This window comes from Gastrolobium bilobum, unplaced genomic scaffold (genome assembly GCF_033153095.1).
Source record: "Gastrolobium bilobum isolate Gb01-03AN ecotype WA unplaced genomic scaffold, APGP_CSIRO_Gbil_v1 utg11804, whole genome shotgun sequence".
NCBI lineage: Eukaryota > Viridiplantae > Streptophyta > Magnoliopsida > Fabales > Fabaceae > Gastrolobium > Gastrolobium bilobum.
In genome coordinates, this window is record NW_026897403.1 from 179,569 (window position 1) to 193,106 (window position 13,538).

Genomic DNA, 13,538 nt, shown 5'->3' on the forward strand with positions numbered 1-13,538 from the left:
TTTAAAATTTGACACCTCATCTGAGAACCGTTAGATCAAAAAAGATCAATGGTGTTATATGCTTACAAATCAGAGTCGTTGATCTTTTTTGATTTAATAGCTTTCAGATGAGGTGTCAAATTTCAAATTTGACACTGGTGTCAAAGGATCCTACCCCCTTCTCTCTATATATATATATGTATGTATATATATAAGGCATGATATTCTTACACCAGTGTAAGAGTTAGAAGTCTTACACTCAATCTTGATCTTTGATCCACTTTCAGTGGCTCACATTACTAAAAAATTTGAGCTGTTAGATATAAATGAAATTAACGGATAAGATTGAAAGTGTAACTTTCATTTGTGTAAAATGATCCCGATCCTATATATATATATATATATATATATATATATATATATATATATAAGGTAGGATCCTTTGACACAAGTTTCAAATTTAAAATTTGACACCTCATCTGAGAGCCGTTAGATCAAAAAAGATCAATGGTGTTATATGCTTACAAATCAGAGTCGTTGATCTTTTTTGATTTAGTATCTTTCAGATGAGGTGTCAAATTTCAAATTTGACACTGGTGTCAAATGATCCTACCCCCTTCTCTCTCTATATATATATATGTATGTATATATATAAGGCATGATATTCTTACACCGGTGTAAGAGTTAGAAGTCTTACACTCAATCTTGATCTTTGATCCACTTCCAATGACTCACGTTACTAAAAAAATTGAGCCGTTAGATATAAATGAAATTAACGGATAAGATTGAGAGTGTAACTTACATTGGTGTAAAATGATCCTGATCCTATATATATATATATATATATATATAGGGAAAATTGTTTATCATTTTAAATGACACAACTTATATCATTTCACTCTCACAAAGAGGTAGGACCCACACCTCTATTTTTTTGTCAACTCTCTCTCCTCCTTTATCTATCTCTTTCTCTATCTTAAAATGATACAATTTTACATCCTTCAAAATGACACACACTTTATATATATATATATATGGTAAAATCATTTCTGCAGCCGCTTTACGTACAACAATGACAAGTATATAGTTATGATTCTCCACATTTAATGTTTTCATACACACACACACATATATATATGACAAGTATTTGATTGCTACACGTACAACAGCGATAGAAATGTAAATCCATATATATATATATATATATATATATATATATATATATATATATATATATATATAAGTAAGATCCTTTGACACCTCATCTTATAGCTATTAGATCTAAAAAGATTAACGACTCTAATTTGTAAGTATCTGACACCATTGATCTAATGGCTATAAGATGAGGTGTCAAATTTGAAATTTGACACTGGTGTCAATGGATCCTACTTCATATATATATGGGTAACAATTTTCTCATGTAGTGGGAGATAATAATTATCTCCTAGTGACTCATTTGTATAAGTAGGGTTCACTTTCAAAGGAAGAGAGAGAAAAAGTAGAGTGAGACCCATCTTGAATTTGTGTGTGTAGGAGATAGATTTTTTCTTATGTAACATAAGAATAATAAATCTCTCTCTCTCTATATATATATATATATATATATATATATATATATTAAGGGTTCACTTTTTCTACAGTTAATGTAGATAACTTATCTACATTGTACCCAAAATGACGTTATTTTGAGGCGGAAACCAAGGTTTTTGTAATTATAATTTATTTCAGGATTATAATAGTTTTTTTATTATAATTTTTTAATTTTTTGACCTAAAACGACGTCGTTTTGAGAATGAATATAAATAACTTATCTACATCCACTTTAGAAACATTAAACCAATATATTAAATTAGATTATGCTTCAAAAAAGTGAGTGGGGCTGTGTAAAGGATTACCCACTCGCAGGATTCATACAACAACAGTACCCACGCATAATTGGAAAAGGTTTAAATTAGGAGAAGTAATTATTTATTTTACTTTTAAAGTTACAAAAATAATAATTTTTTTGTCTAAAATAAATTAATGGTTCTATTTTTCTCATGTTGTAGGAGATAAGTATCTCCTACTATAGATACATAATATGGTGGAGCCCACCATCCATTAAAAATAAAATAAAAATGATGTCATAACTTTTTATGCGAGAGAAACATGAGATAGTTATCTCACGTAAAATGAGACAATTATTTCCCATGAATTAATTCAAACACTCCCATCTGGGTTAGGTAAGTAACAACAAATGTTGCTTTTAACTTTATCTCTGTTTTCTCTTTTGCTATGTGTCTCAGTGTGTGCTTTAGCATATGTAGATCTCCAACACATCATCTCTTAATCTATACCATCTTATTCCAGAAAAAGAAAAGTCTTTGGATGAGTTGGATTAGTGGTTCTATAATTATCCTTGCTTTCTCCATTTCCCCATTAATTATGTATGACTTTTTAAACGTCTATCTAGCTTTGGTTAAAAAGGGTTGAAGAAAAAAGTCATTAAACCCCCGGTGGCTGCATTAATTTGGTTAATGACTATTAGTACCCATAACTTCCTTTTGAAAATGAAGAATGATTTAACCTTTTTTTCATCTTATCTTCCATTCTCTTTTGATCTCTTTTCTCATCCTGCTTTACCAGAAAGGTACTGCATACATTAATGCGTTAAATAAATTATTGTATCATCAAACATATTAATCAATTGGTAAGAAATTATCTCAGTTTAATTAGTGATTTTGAATTCAAATTTTGATATATAATTGTGTTGAAAAATTATTGTTTTTTACCTTATTTATATTCTTATCAATTAGATTGAACTAATCGAATAATTATGATATTGTGTGAACAACCACAAGTCTTCTTCAATTTAAATTACCTTTTCAAGAATTTTGTAGTACACCTCTCATTGGAATTGAACTCCAACCATAGCCCATGTTGACACGAATGCCAAGAGAAAATTCTTACTTTCCGTTGGTTGCCTCCTCTTGTCATTAAAATTTTAGTTTATATTAGTATTTTATTTATTTTATAAAAGTTTTATATTTTTAATTAATCTTTATGTTTATAAGTATTTTCGAAATAGTGATTATACTCAACGTTATTAAAATCGGCTAGGTCATTGACCAGGTCAATGTATTGGGTCAGTGGATCACTGATTCAACCAGTGAGTCACTGATTCAACCGCATGACCAGGTAATTATATGTAATTTTATAATTTATATTAAAAAATTATAAACATACTTAAATATCTAAAAAATAATAAAAAATTCAAATATTTTAATATAAAAAATAATAAATCACATACTATTATCCCATAAAGGATCAAATAAAAATATAATGATCGTGATACGAGGCTTTAAATTCAGAAAATGACATCTCTAACTATAAATCAAATCAAAATTCTATGCATAATGCATAATTGAGATAATATCAGTTTTGTATGTACATAACTTATGTAAGTCAATATGCAAAAAATTATTCAAATATATCTATTATGATTTTTTTTTTGAAAAAGAATTGAATTTTTTTTTAGGACCAGGCCGGTCACCGGTTAACCGACCGGGTTACCGATTTTCATGAAAATCGGTCGGGTCGCACCGGTTCTGATGCATAACCGATCCGTTGCTTGAATCATACCAATTTATCGATTCTCGGATCGACCCGGCCGGTCCGATTTTAATAATTATGATTATAGTGATATCTTATTATAACGTTGTCAATTTGATTTCTATTAAGTGATCATTTCAGTTTAATTAATTATCTCGAATTTTGAGTTGCAACTATATTAAAAATTTGGTAAACAAAATTTTATCATCCTTCCAATCCTAACCGACTTGAAATTTTTCTTAAAAAAAAAAAACCAAGTACCTACAAACAGTGTTATTTCCGATTGGCAAAGTAAGCAGTTTTAATTTTGAAGAGTTATTCAAATTGGTTATCCACGTAATTTTTTTTAATAATTATAATCTTTTCACGTAATCATATTATATTTTTCTTATATAAAAAAAGAAATGCACGTAAACTTACGCAATTTACTTTGACTCAACTGATCTTTCATCTTGTTAAAATCAACATCTTGACCGGGTGATTAAACACCACGTCATGCACATTTTTTTTTTAAATATAAAATGACATCATTTCATCGTTAAGTTTTACAAAAAAGAGAAGACCTACATTTGACACAACTTTATTTTATCAAATTCAATTGTATTATTATTATTATTATTATTTGTTGTGATTTGGGAGCTTTTTGTTGTGGAACTTGATTATTAAATAGTGTTTTAAACTCGTGATTTGGAATTTAGGGTTGTTTATTAATATTTTGAACTTTTGTTTTTTGGTAAACAATATTTTGAACTTATTAAATTGTGTTGGTAGTTACAAATGTATATATTTATTTAAGCTTTAATATATTTTTATGATAAAATATTTATTTATTTATTTATTTATTTATTTATTTTTAATTTAAATCAATTGAACTAATGACTCTCTGACTGAATCAATGACTCAGCATAGGAAAGTTTTATATTTTTCATCAACATAGTTATTAAAAAAAGAAGAAAAAATACACCCAATCTCATCTTTGAATTTATCACCATCTTCAGCACATAGCGTTGCCATGTAGCCGGCAGCATCTTACCCACAGATATAACCAATCGAAATAAGACGAAAAAAATCTTAGAAAATTATTGCAAATTAAAATTCTTCGAAATCGTAATTGTTGTAATTAAATTGTTACTTTTTTTTTTTTTTTTTTTTTTTTGATAACAAATTAAATTGTTACTTTATTAGAAGTGGTAAGGGAAAGGTTGAATTAAAATTTTTTTTTTTGCTACAAAAGCATCTTAAAAAGGTGGATAAAAAGATTTGCTTATAAATCTTTCAACAAAGTTTGATGCATTCATTTTATCTCTCTTCGAATCTCCTAGAAAATCCACCCATGTGGGATGTACCTTGTGCTAGAGACGGAAAATTTGGCCTCACAAAGAGGGACGTGCTTTTTATCTTTTAATTCCTCTGAAGACACAGTTTAAGTTTTGTTGTCAAATTTTATAAGTGCCTTTTTTGATAGGACATCTTCAATTATTTATTCAAAGCCAATTGTATATGGTAGTTGTCGTACCTAGTTATAGGTAATTCGCTATCTTGAGTAAATGGGGGATTCTTGCAACCTAAAGTTTAGATTAACGATTCATCCTATATGATTCACGGGGCAACTTTATTTTATATATAAATTATCCAGTATCTGATTGTCAAAGACGGTGTGTAAAGAATCTTGAAATACATCACTTCAAAAGCTAGCTCAAAGGGTGAGAGTGTCCAAAGCCTTATAAACTTCACATTAGTTGCTCATACAATCAATGTGAGACTATATATCTCAACATGCTCCCTCACACGATGTTGAGATATATAGTCTCACATTGGTTGTATGTGCAACTAATGTGGAGTTTATAAGGTCTTGGGCACTCCCACCCTTTGAGCTAGCTTTTGGGGTGGTGTATCCCAAAATTCTTTACATGGTATCAGAGCCTCGTGTCCCGGGTTTGATCCTCACCGTGAAATTTATTTCTTCGCACAGGTAAGTGGGCCTGTGCATTGTCCACCCTTCAAGTTCAATGGGCTTTCGTGTGAGGGGGCGTGTTGAGATATATAAAATCATTAATATAGCCTCACCCAACAGCTTAAGCTTTTGGGTTGAATTTGTTCTTTACATGGTGACTAATATGAATTCGAAATGCATAGAATTATAATGACAACAAAACTCTTCTTTTGGAACAACTTACCCACCAACTGGTCTATGTGAAGAAATACATGATTTAGTGACAATTTTTGTCTTTTAATGTCTTGAAATCACAGAAGGCAATCTCCCATTTTAATGTCTTTCCTTTAATTTTTAATAAAGATCCAAACAGTACAGCGAGTGTATAATATCCAAAAACAAAATTAGAAAATATGCCATTTTCAAAATTTCAGCACACCAACCGCATTTGATGCTATAATACGTGTAAATGGGCTAAGTTGGCTTACAGAGGCCTATGAACTAGCTTATATTAAGTCAGACTTTACCTATTACAAATAGTAAAATAGAAGGGCTAGGCTTTTAAAAAACCTATTTAGAAAACATGTCAAGATTTTTTTATACATGTCGGGCCTATAAGTCTACAGGCCGACTTATATCATATTATTTATTTTAAATAAAATTATTATTTTATTAATTTTAAATAATAAAATAATATTATTTTAGTTATTCTTTTAATTGTTGAATGTTTAATAGGCTAACAGGCCTAAGCCAAGGGACAAGGCTTTTATTTTTTAAATATAGGTCAGAGCAGACTTGTAATTTGAGATCTATACATCTTCAAAACAAATCTCAAACTTAAAAAGGAGCAAAGTTAATGACAATTACTTCAATCCCTTCTAAGCCAACCATGTAGAACAAAAGTGAATAATACCATTAAAAGCTTAGGTCTGAAAACAAAATTTAAATAATAATAATAATAATAATAAACATTGAAGAAAAAAAACGCTAGAAGGAGGGGTTGAACCTCCGACCTTGTGGTTAACAGCCACACGCTCTAACCAACTGAGCTATTCCAGCTTGCGATTACTTCTTCCTCAGAAATATTAATTATTTTTCAAAATTGAAAAAATACTCACACTATAAATCTATGAACTGAAATCTCAACGAAAAAACGGCTTCTTTCAGTTCTCTTCTCTCTATTCTCTAAAATTCTCAACTTGTTTTCAGTGTTTCTTTCCGAGTCCTCATTCTCTCTCTTTCATTAAACACCTTCCCTCAACAACACGAAAGACCCAAAGACCCACATCATAACATTAACCGAATAATAATATATATAAACAAACAACAACAACAACATTCACAATCTCACATTCTCATTCTCTAAGTTAGATGCACCCAAACCCACCTTAGCTTCTTCTCATGGCGGGTTACACTTCACATTCACACAGACCCATTTCTTCTTCTTCTTCTTCTTCGCGGCTCCTTCTGCTCCTCACCGTTCTCCCCCTCACCCTCGCTTCCTTCGCTTTCATCCTCCAATGGCGTGGCGGCGTCACCGACCCCGTCACCCGCTGGTCACCCGATCACCACCAGTTCCCAGGCATGGTTGTTTCTCCTCCTTCTCACAACAACCAACAACAACAACAACAACAACAACAACAACCCCATTCGCATTCCGATTGCACCAATCTCATCGCACATACAAACTCTCCTTCATTCCCTTACTTTCGTGACTGGAAATTCGACTACGCTTCTGATCTCACCCCTAAGGTTAGACACACCACTCTTTTCCCAAATCTCGATCCAACCCTTTTTTCCTTTCCTCTCTAATGTTAATGGGTTCTTCTCAACTTCCTCTCTTGCCCCCTCGCAAATCGTCGTTTTGCTTTTTTTGCTTTGCGTTTTATATTTATTTATTTATTTATTAATTTTTGATTTTGGAATTCTGAATTGACCGTTGCTGTTTAAGTCTTTGGATCTGCCCACTTTCTCGATTGTTAAACCCACCATGGGAGATTCAATTTTGAACTTCATGATTTTTTTGATTCATGAATCATGGTAGTGAATTGTGAATCTTTTTGGTTGAAATTTAAAACTTATGTGTGTTATATGGCAGATATGTATTCAAACGAGCACTTCTGCTGGTTTAGAGCAGACTCTGCCATGGATCTTCTATCATAAGGTTATGGGAGTCTCTAATTTCCTCCTTTTTGTGGAAGGGAAGGCTGCATCGGCTAATGTATCTAGAATTTTAGAAAGCATTCCGGTGAGTCCAATCGATTCCTTTATCATTGTTTATTTAGCTGTCAAGATAGTTCTGAGCAGTTATCTAATTTTTTTTTAACCCTAAGTTTTTTTATCCTCAATTATAACATGTTTTTGTTCAGGGTGTACGAGTTATATATAGAACAAGAGAATTAGAGGAGCAGCAAGCTAAAAGGTATGTGTGTTTTGCATTTTAAAAGTTTTATCTCTTTTAAATAAAATGTCTTTATTGGGCAGGTAACTGTTTACAAATGTAAAAGTGGCTTTAATCTTCTTGATTGAAACAAACTTATAGGACATGAATTTGAAAACTTCCTGTAATTTGAATGAAAAAGTTTATTTAACTGTAATATACATATTAATAAAAATGATATATGGAGGTGAGCCTTGGGCCCTTGGGGAAGTGGTAAATTTGCTACTTTGTGACATCATGGGTTCTAGTCGCAAAACCAGCCTCACAATGGTGTGAGTCAAATATTCGTAACTGCCAACTTTTATATGAAATAAGAAATTGGAATGTAACTTGCGCATCTAAGATAATGTACCAAACATTTCCTTAAAGTGAATAATATAAATCAGTAAAAAGGCCCTACCCAACACCTTAAGGTTTTGGGTTGAATTGGTTTTTAACATGGTATCAGAGTTTCAGTGACCACAAGGTCACGAGTTCGATTCTTATCACCCCTCACTTTCTAGTGAAATTAAAATAACCACAACGTAAAAGGGCTCTTGCGTGAGGGGGTGTTAGAGAATAATATAAACCATTAAAAAGGTCCTCACCTAACACCTTAAGGTTTTGGGTTGAATTTACAATGAAGGGTTGGCTTAAAGTATAAAATTCTTTCTCGGGTTCTTGCTTTATAGCTTAAGATATTGGGTTCAGTAGATTTTGATAATCTTTTAAATTTTCTATTCATATGGAGATTTTGGAATTTTAAATTATGTGCAAATTTTGTAACCTACCCATAATGTTACTAACTTTTCTGATAGGATGAATCACACCTTGTTTGACTTTTTCTATTTTCTTTTATGTACCAGCCGAATATGGAACGAGACTTGGTTGGCGAGCTTCTTCTACAAACCATGTAACTATGAGTTGTTTGTGAAGCAATCTTTGAACATGGAAATGGCTATTGTCATGGCTAGGGTATGAGTTATTATTTCTTTTTATTGGTTCGAATCCAGGAAACAACCTCTTTGCAATTATGCAAGGGTAAGGCTGTGTACAAGGATTTCCTCCACCCCACGCTCGCTAGTCGGGTTTAACGGGAGGTGGTTTTTTTTTTTTTTTGGATTATTTTACTAGCATATCTCCATCAATGTAATTGATCATTTTAAGATCTTGATTTTGTCTTTACAATGTTTTTATACTCAGGATTCTGGAATGGATTGGATCATCCATCTGGACACTGATGAGCTGATACATCCAGCAGGAACTCAAGAGTACTCTTTAAGACAGTTGCTATCTGATGTGCCTGGAAATATTGATATGGTTATTTTTCCAAATTATGTGAGTGCAAGAGTTTTATTTAGATCCTGAAGTTACTATCATTTGAGAGTTAGTTTTATTCTTTTGGCCTCTTTGATATTCATTGATATTTTTAACTTAGTGCTGGAATGTTATTTGTTTCAGGAGAGCAGTGTCGAGCGAGATGACATCAAGGAGCCTTTCAGTGAGGTATTTGCTTAAATAGCTTTTCTTAGACTTTGAACAGCTAATTCAATTGATGTTGTTTGAAGATAATCATAATTTTAGTTTGTTACTCCTTTGTTTGGGTTCTATTGGTTGTCAGCAGTTTGTTGTCTGTGTTGTACCATATTTTTGTGTATGGAAAATAAAATATTCACTGAACATAAGTTGCTAACATTTGTTTAAAAGCAATCTCTTCAAGAAGTGAGCTAAATTTGTACACATTTTATGCAGACATGCATAGGCATTCTTACTCAAAATGGTTCAGTATAATTTTTACAGCGAACCTTTAAACAATGTTTACAGTGCAGAAATGAAGTATTTTTTGCTAATTTGGATGCATTATTTAGTATTTATACTTCCTTCATTACAAGAACCTTTCTTCAATGTCTATTGAAGAGAGATGAAGCAGAAGCTAACTTGATAGAATTATGAGATTCAGAAACAAACATCTAATTAGATATAGTTTATTAAGCAGTATGTGCATTGTGCTAATACATAGTATATAAACACAATCCGTATACACTTTGCACACACTTTCTTATGAATTGGTGGTATTTGGTTTGCTAAAGCCATATTGTTGAAAAACTTGTAATATGGTTGTTGCAGTTTCTCAGTGCTTTTTTTTTCATAAGAGAAAAGTATCTATTAGGTAAAATGCCTTTGTTGAAGATCCAGATTTTTACAATGTGTTGTAGCATTTTTATTGTCAATGTTCATTGTTGTTCTGACTTTTTTTTCCTTTCTTGAAACCAAGTATATTTATTGACATATTTAACTTACAATGCTGTCATAGGTTTCAATGTTCAAGAAGAACTATGATCACCTTCCAAAGGATGTATATTTTGGAAATTACAAAGAAGCAACTCGCGGCAATCCAAACTATTTTCTTACTTATGGAAATGGGAAATCAGCTGCTAGGATTCAGGATCATCTCCGTCCTAATGGTGCACACAGATGGCACAACTATATGAAGACACCTAAGTATGTTGATTCTGCATGTCATTATTTCATGATTATGCATATGCATGTATATTTACAAATTACAACCAAGATTAGTTTATATTTAAGAAGAGATATTAATGAATCTGCATGTATTTTGGAGTTTGATAGTATTCCCAGCTGACCTGCTGTGAGGCATATCATATAACTTACGTAATGCTTGTTTCAAGCTTAATGTGAACTGCTAATCTCATATTGACTGGTCTTTCCAATCTGCCACCAATTTATGCTATCTTGAGCAGGCTTTCATTATTCTTATGTGTTGACTTTTTCTAATTTGATCATTTACTGACATATTGGTAGCTGCTTACTGGTTTTAATTTATTTGTGAATCATTTGAAAAAAATGTTTAAAGCCATAATGTTAAATATTTCTGTCCATATTTTACACTTATCCATATACCAAATCTTTTAACAGTGAGATCAAGTTGGAAGAAGCTGCTGTTCTGCATTACACTTACCCCAAATTTTCTGATTTGACTTCAAGACGGGATCGGTGTGGCTGCAAGCCTACAAAAGAAGATGTTAAAAGATGCTTCATGTTGGATTTTGACAGAGCTGTAAGTTATAGTCATCTTTTACATGCTCTTTTTGCTTCTAGTTCTAATTATTACTAGTTTCATCTAGGGTTATGAGTAAAATATTATCTGTGGTTACATTCTTATATTCCGAAGATTATTTACATCGATTGGGTTTGACAATTTGATGTTTGTTTAAGGTCTTGCACTTGGGTTTCCTGGTTAAATCAGAACAGAAGTCTTGTTTTGTTTTGTTATTTTCTGTGCATGGTTATATTACATTCCCTCAGAATCTTCTTCCCTTTCTTAAGATCGTAATTAGTTGTTTTCTTGTTTACTAGTTGTATTCTCAAACACCCTTCCCTCTCTTTATTTTCTTGATGGCTAGTCTAAACGTTTATGTTTCTATATTGAGTTTGTTTTTGTTCTTTACTTTCTATCATGTTGGGCTGAGAAGTTGTGCGTGTGTGCATTTTGAAGAGGGTGGCGGGGGTATTTTTACGTTGTATCCATGTATATGTATATATTTAGTATGACAATTCTGTTCTATGTCTGGTTTAGGCTTTCATAATAGCTTCAACTGCAACTGAGGAAGAAATGCGTCAATGGTAAGTTCAGGAATATGAAAACAAATAACTTTATACTAAAACTATTGATCTTTATTATTATTATTGTTTTTGTTGTTGTTTATTTATTTTTATTTTTTTGGGGGTGAGGGTGTTGAAAAATAAGCTGTTGAACTTTTTATTGAATATAAGTCAGTGACGGACAGTTTTGTTGGCACAATACAGCTAGCAAAGACTACTGTATAAAATTGTTTACATACTTTTATAGGTGTAATATTAATCATGGGCTGCATAGTCGAATGAATTGTAAATCTATGTGGAGCTCATGTTATTCCTGGATGATTCATTGGCAGATTCTCGTGATGAGCTCATGTTACACACACACGCACACACACACTTTGATGGAGACAGTATTTTATGTTGGAAAAATTATTTGTTTTATAAAATTATGATAATTGCACAATATGTCCATATAACGTGATATTAACAAAGGAAAATGTGGGTGTCATGTTACATGACATATCTTGTATCATGCCATAGACACAAAAAGGTGTAGATCCCTTTGAAAAAAAAAACCATAAAGGTGTGGATCCCACTTTTTTGTATCTATGGCATGACACAAGATGTGTCATATAACATGACATTCACATTTCCCATTAACAAAATGAGGAGCAAGATAAATTTTATATGATTTGTCATTTATGTGGCTCTTAATTTTGCATACTTGTTCTATCTCAAATTTTTTTTAGAAACATAAAAGTAGCACTCCTTGTCTTTTTAGTATACAGCATGGCGAGCATGCATATTTTATTTGGCTTCAAATCCTAATTTATTTTCCCTCTTACATGGGCTTTTTCTTTTCATTTAGGTATCGTGAACGCATTGTGTGGACTGACAAAGCACTAAACATGAAACTTATGAGGAAAGGCATCTTGACTCGCATTTATGCTCCCATGGTAAGTTCAATTGCCTGATATTTGCTTTCTGGTTTCTCTCGGAGCAATTTATGGAGTTGTCATCTGCATACTTAAGAGAAAACGGTCTAAAGTCTAAACTTCTCCACGAAAAATTTATCTTTGCAGGTTATTATTCAAAGTTTGAGGGAATCTGGTGTTTTTAGCTCTGTGATTGCAAAAGCTGCTCAAACAACATTATCAAAAGACAATTTTTTAAAATCTGTGGAGAGTAGCAATTCAACTAGGAATGCCAGAGCAGGAATGATGGTATCTTCTAGAAAAATTGAAGCTGGTGGAGTATCCCAAGCCACTGCAAGAAGAGTCTTGGAAGTTATAGATGGCTCACTCCCATCTGCAATCCCACCATTATCTCCTCCCAGCCTTGATCACTCTGACCTCTTTACATCCTTAGTTTTTAACTGACTCCTTTGCCACCGCCAGAAATTATTTTGATGATAGATATGATACTTGAATTGTGGGGGAAAATTAAACAAGACAATGATAGAAGCACTTCTGGCTGACATGATGGGCATTCCAGTTTTTGGATTCATGGGGTTTTTCCCGATCATTACCCAAGCGCGCTTATGTAAATTTCAGGCTTAGATTGTAGGCGTAGTGTAGGAATCATATAGAGCAGATCTTGCTAGCATGTTCAGGATTCTTTTTTCTTTTCTTTTTTTATCTCTTATCTGTCTTTTTATTTCTTTCTTCCCCTTCTATTTTTAGAGATTTTTGGGCACAGATTGGCTGCGATTGTAATGGAAAATAGTGGCCTATTGTATTCTTTTATACACATTGAGAGAGACGATTTTATACAGGTGAAGATTTTTTTGCCCGGTTGAAAGGAGAAATGATTATACAATGAAAATGGTGGGCATTGGCTTAACTTTGATTTTTATCTCTCAATTTAGGTTGGTTTGATTGAGCATCTGGGGTCTGATGTCAATAGTATATACCACATTGCTACCAACAGATAGGAATTAGTTTGATTCCCAGACAACACCGTTCTATCTTTATCCAGTCCCCTTTAAAAAAAAATCTTCCTTTGAACTTATTT

General features: G+C 32.2%; 1 protein-coding gene and 1 non-coding gene across 2 annotated transcripts; one reads left to right on the forward strand and one right to left on the reverse strand.

The window, feature by feature from the left end:
- Positions 1–6,488: 6,488 nt before the first annotated feature.
- On the reverse strand, positions 6,489–6,562 carry TRNAN-GUU (transfer RNA asparagine (anticodon GUU)). Its single transcript has one exon. It is a non-coding gene; the product is annotated as a tRNA-Asn (tRNA).
- A 140-nt stretch (positions 6,563–6,702) lies between these two features.
- LOC133306667 (glycosyltransferase-like At2g41451) lies at positions 6,703–13,323 on the forward strand. The gene is made up of 11 exons (XM_061506993.1): positions 6,703–7,255; positions 7,602–7,751; positions 7,873–7,925; positions 8,789–8,897; positions 9,126–9,260; positions 9,384–9,428; positions 10,237–10,424; positions 10,860–11,001; positions 11,521–11,567; positions 12,394–12,481; positions 12,608–13,323. Exons 1-11 carry the CDS (start codon positions 6,905–6,907, stop codon positions 12,902–12,904), a joined length of 1,605 nt encoding a protein of 534 aa, XP_061362977.1. The 5' UTR covers positions 6,703–6,904; the 3' UTR covers positions 12,905–13,323.
- The last annotated feature ends 215 nt before the right edge of the window (positions 13,324–13,538 follow it).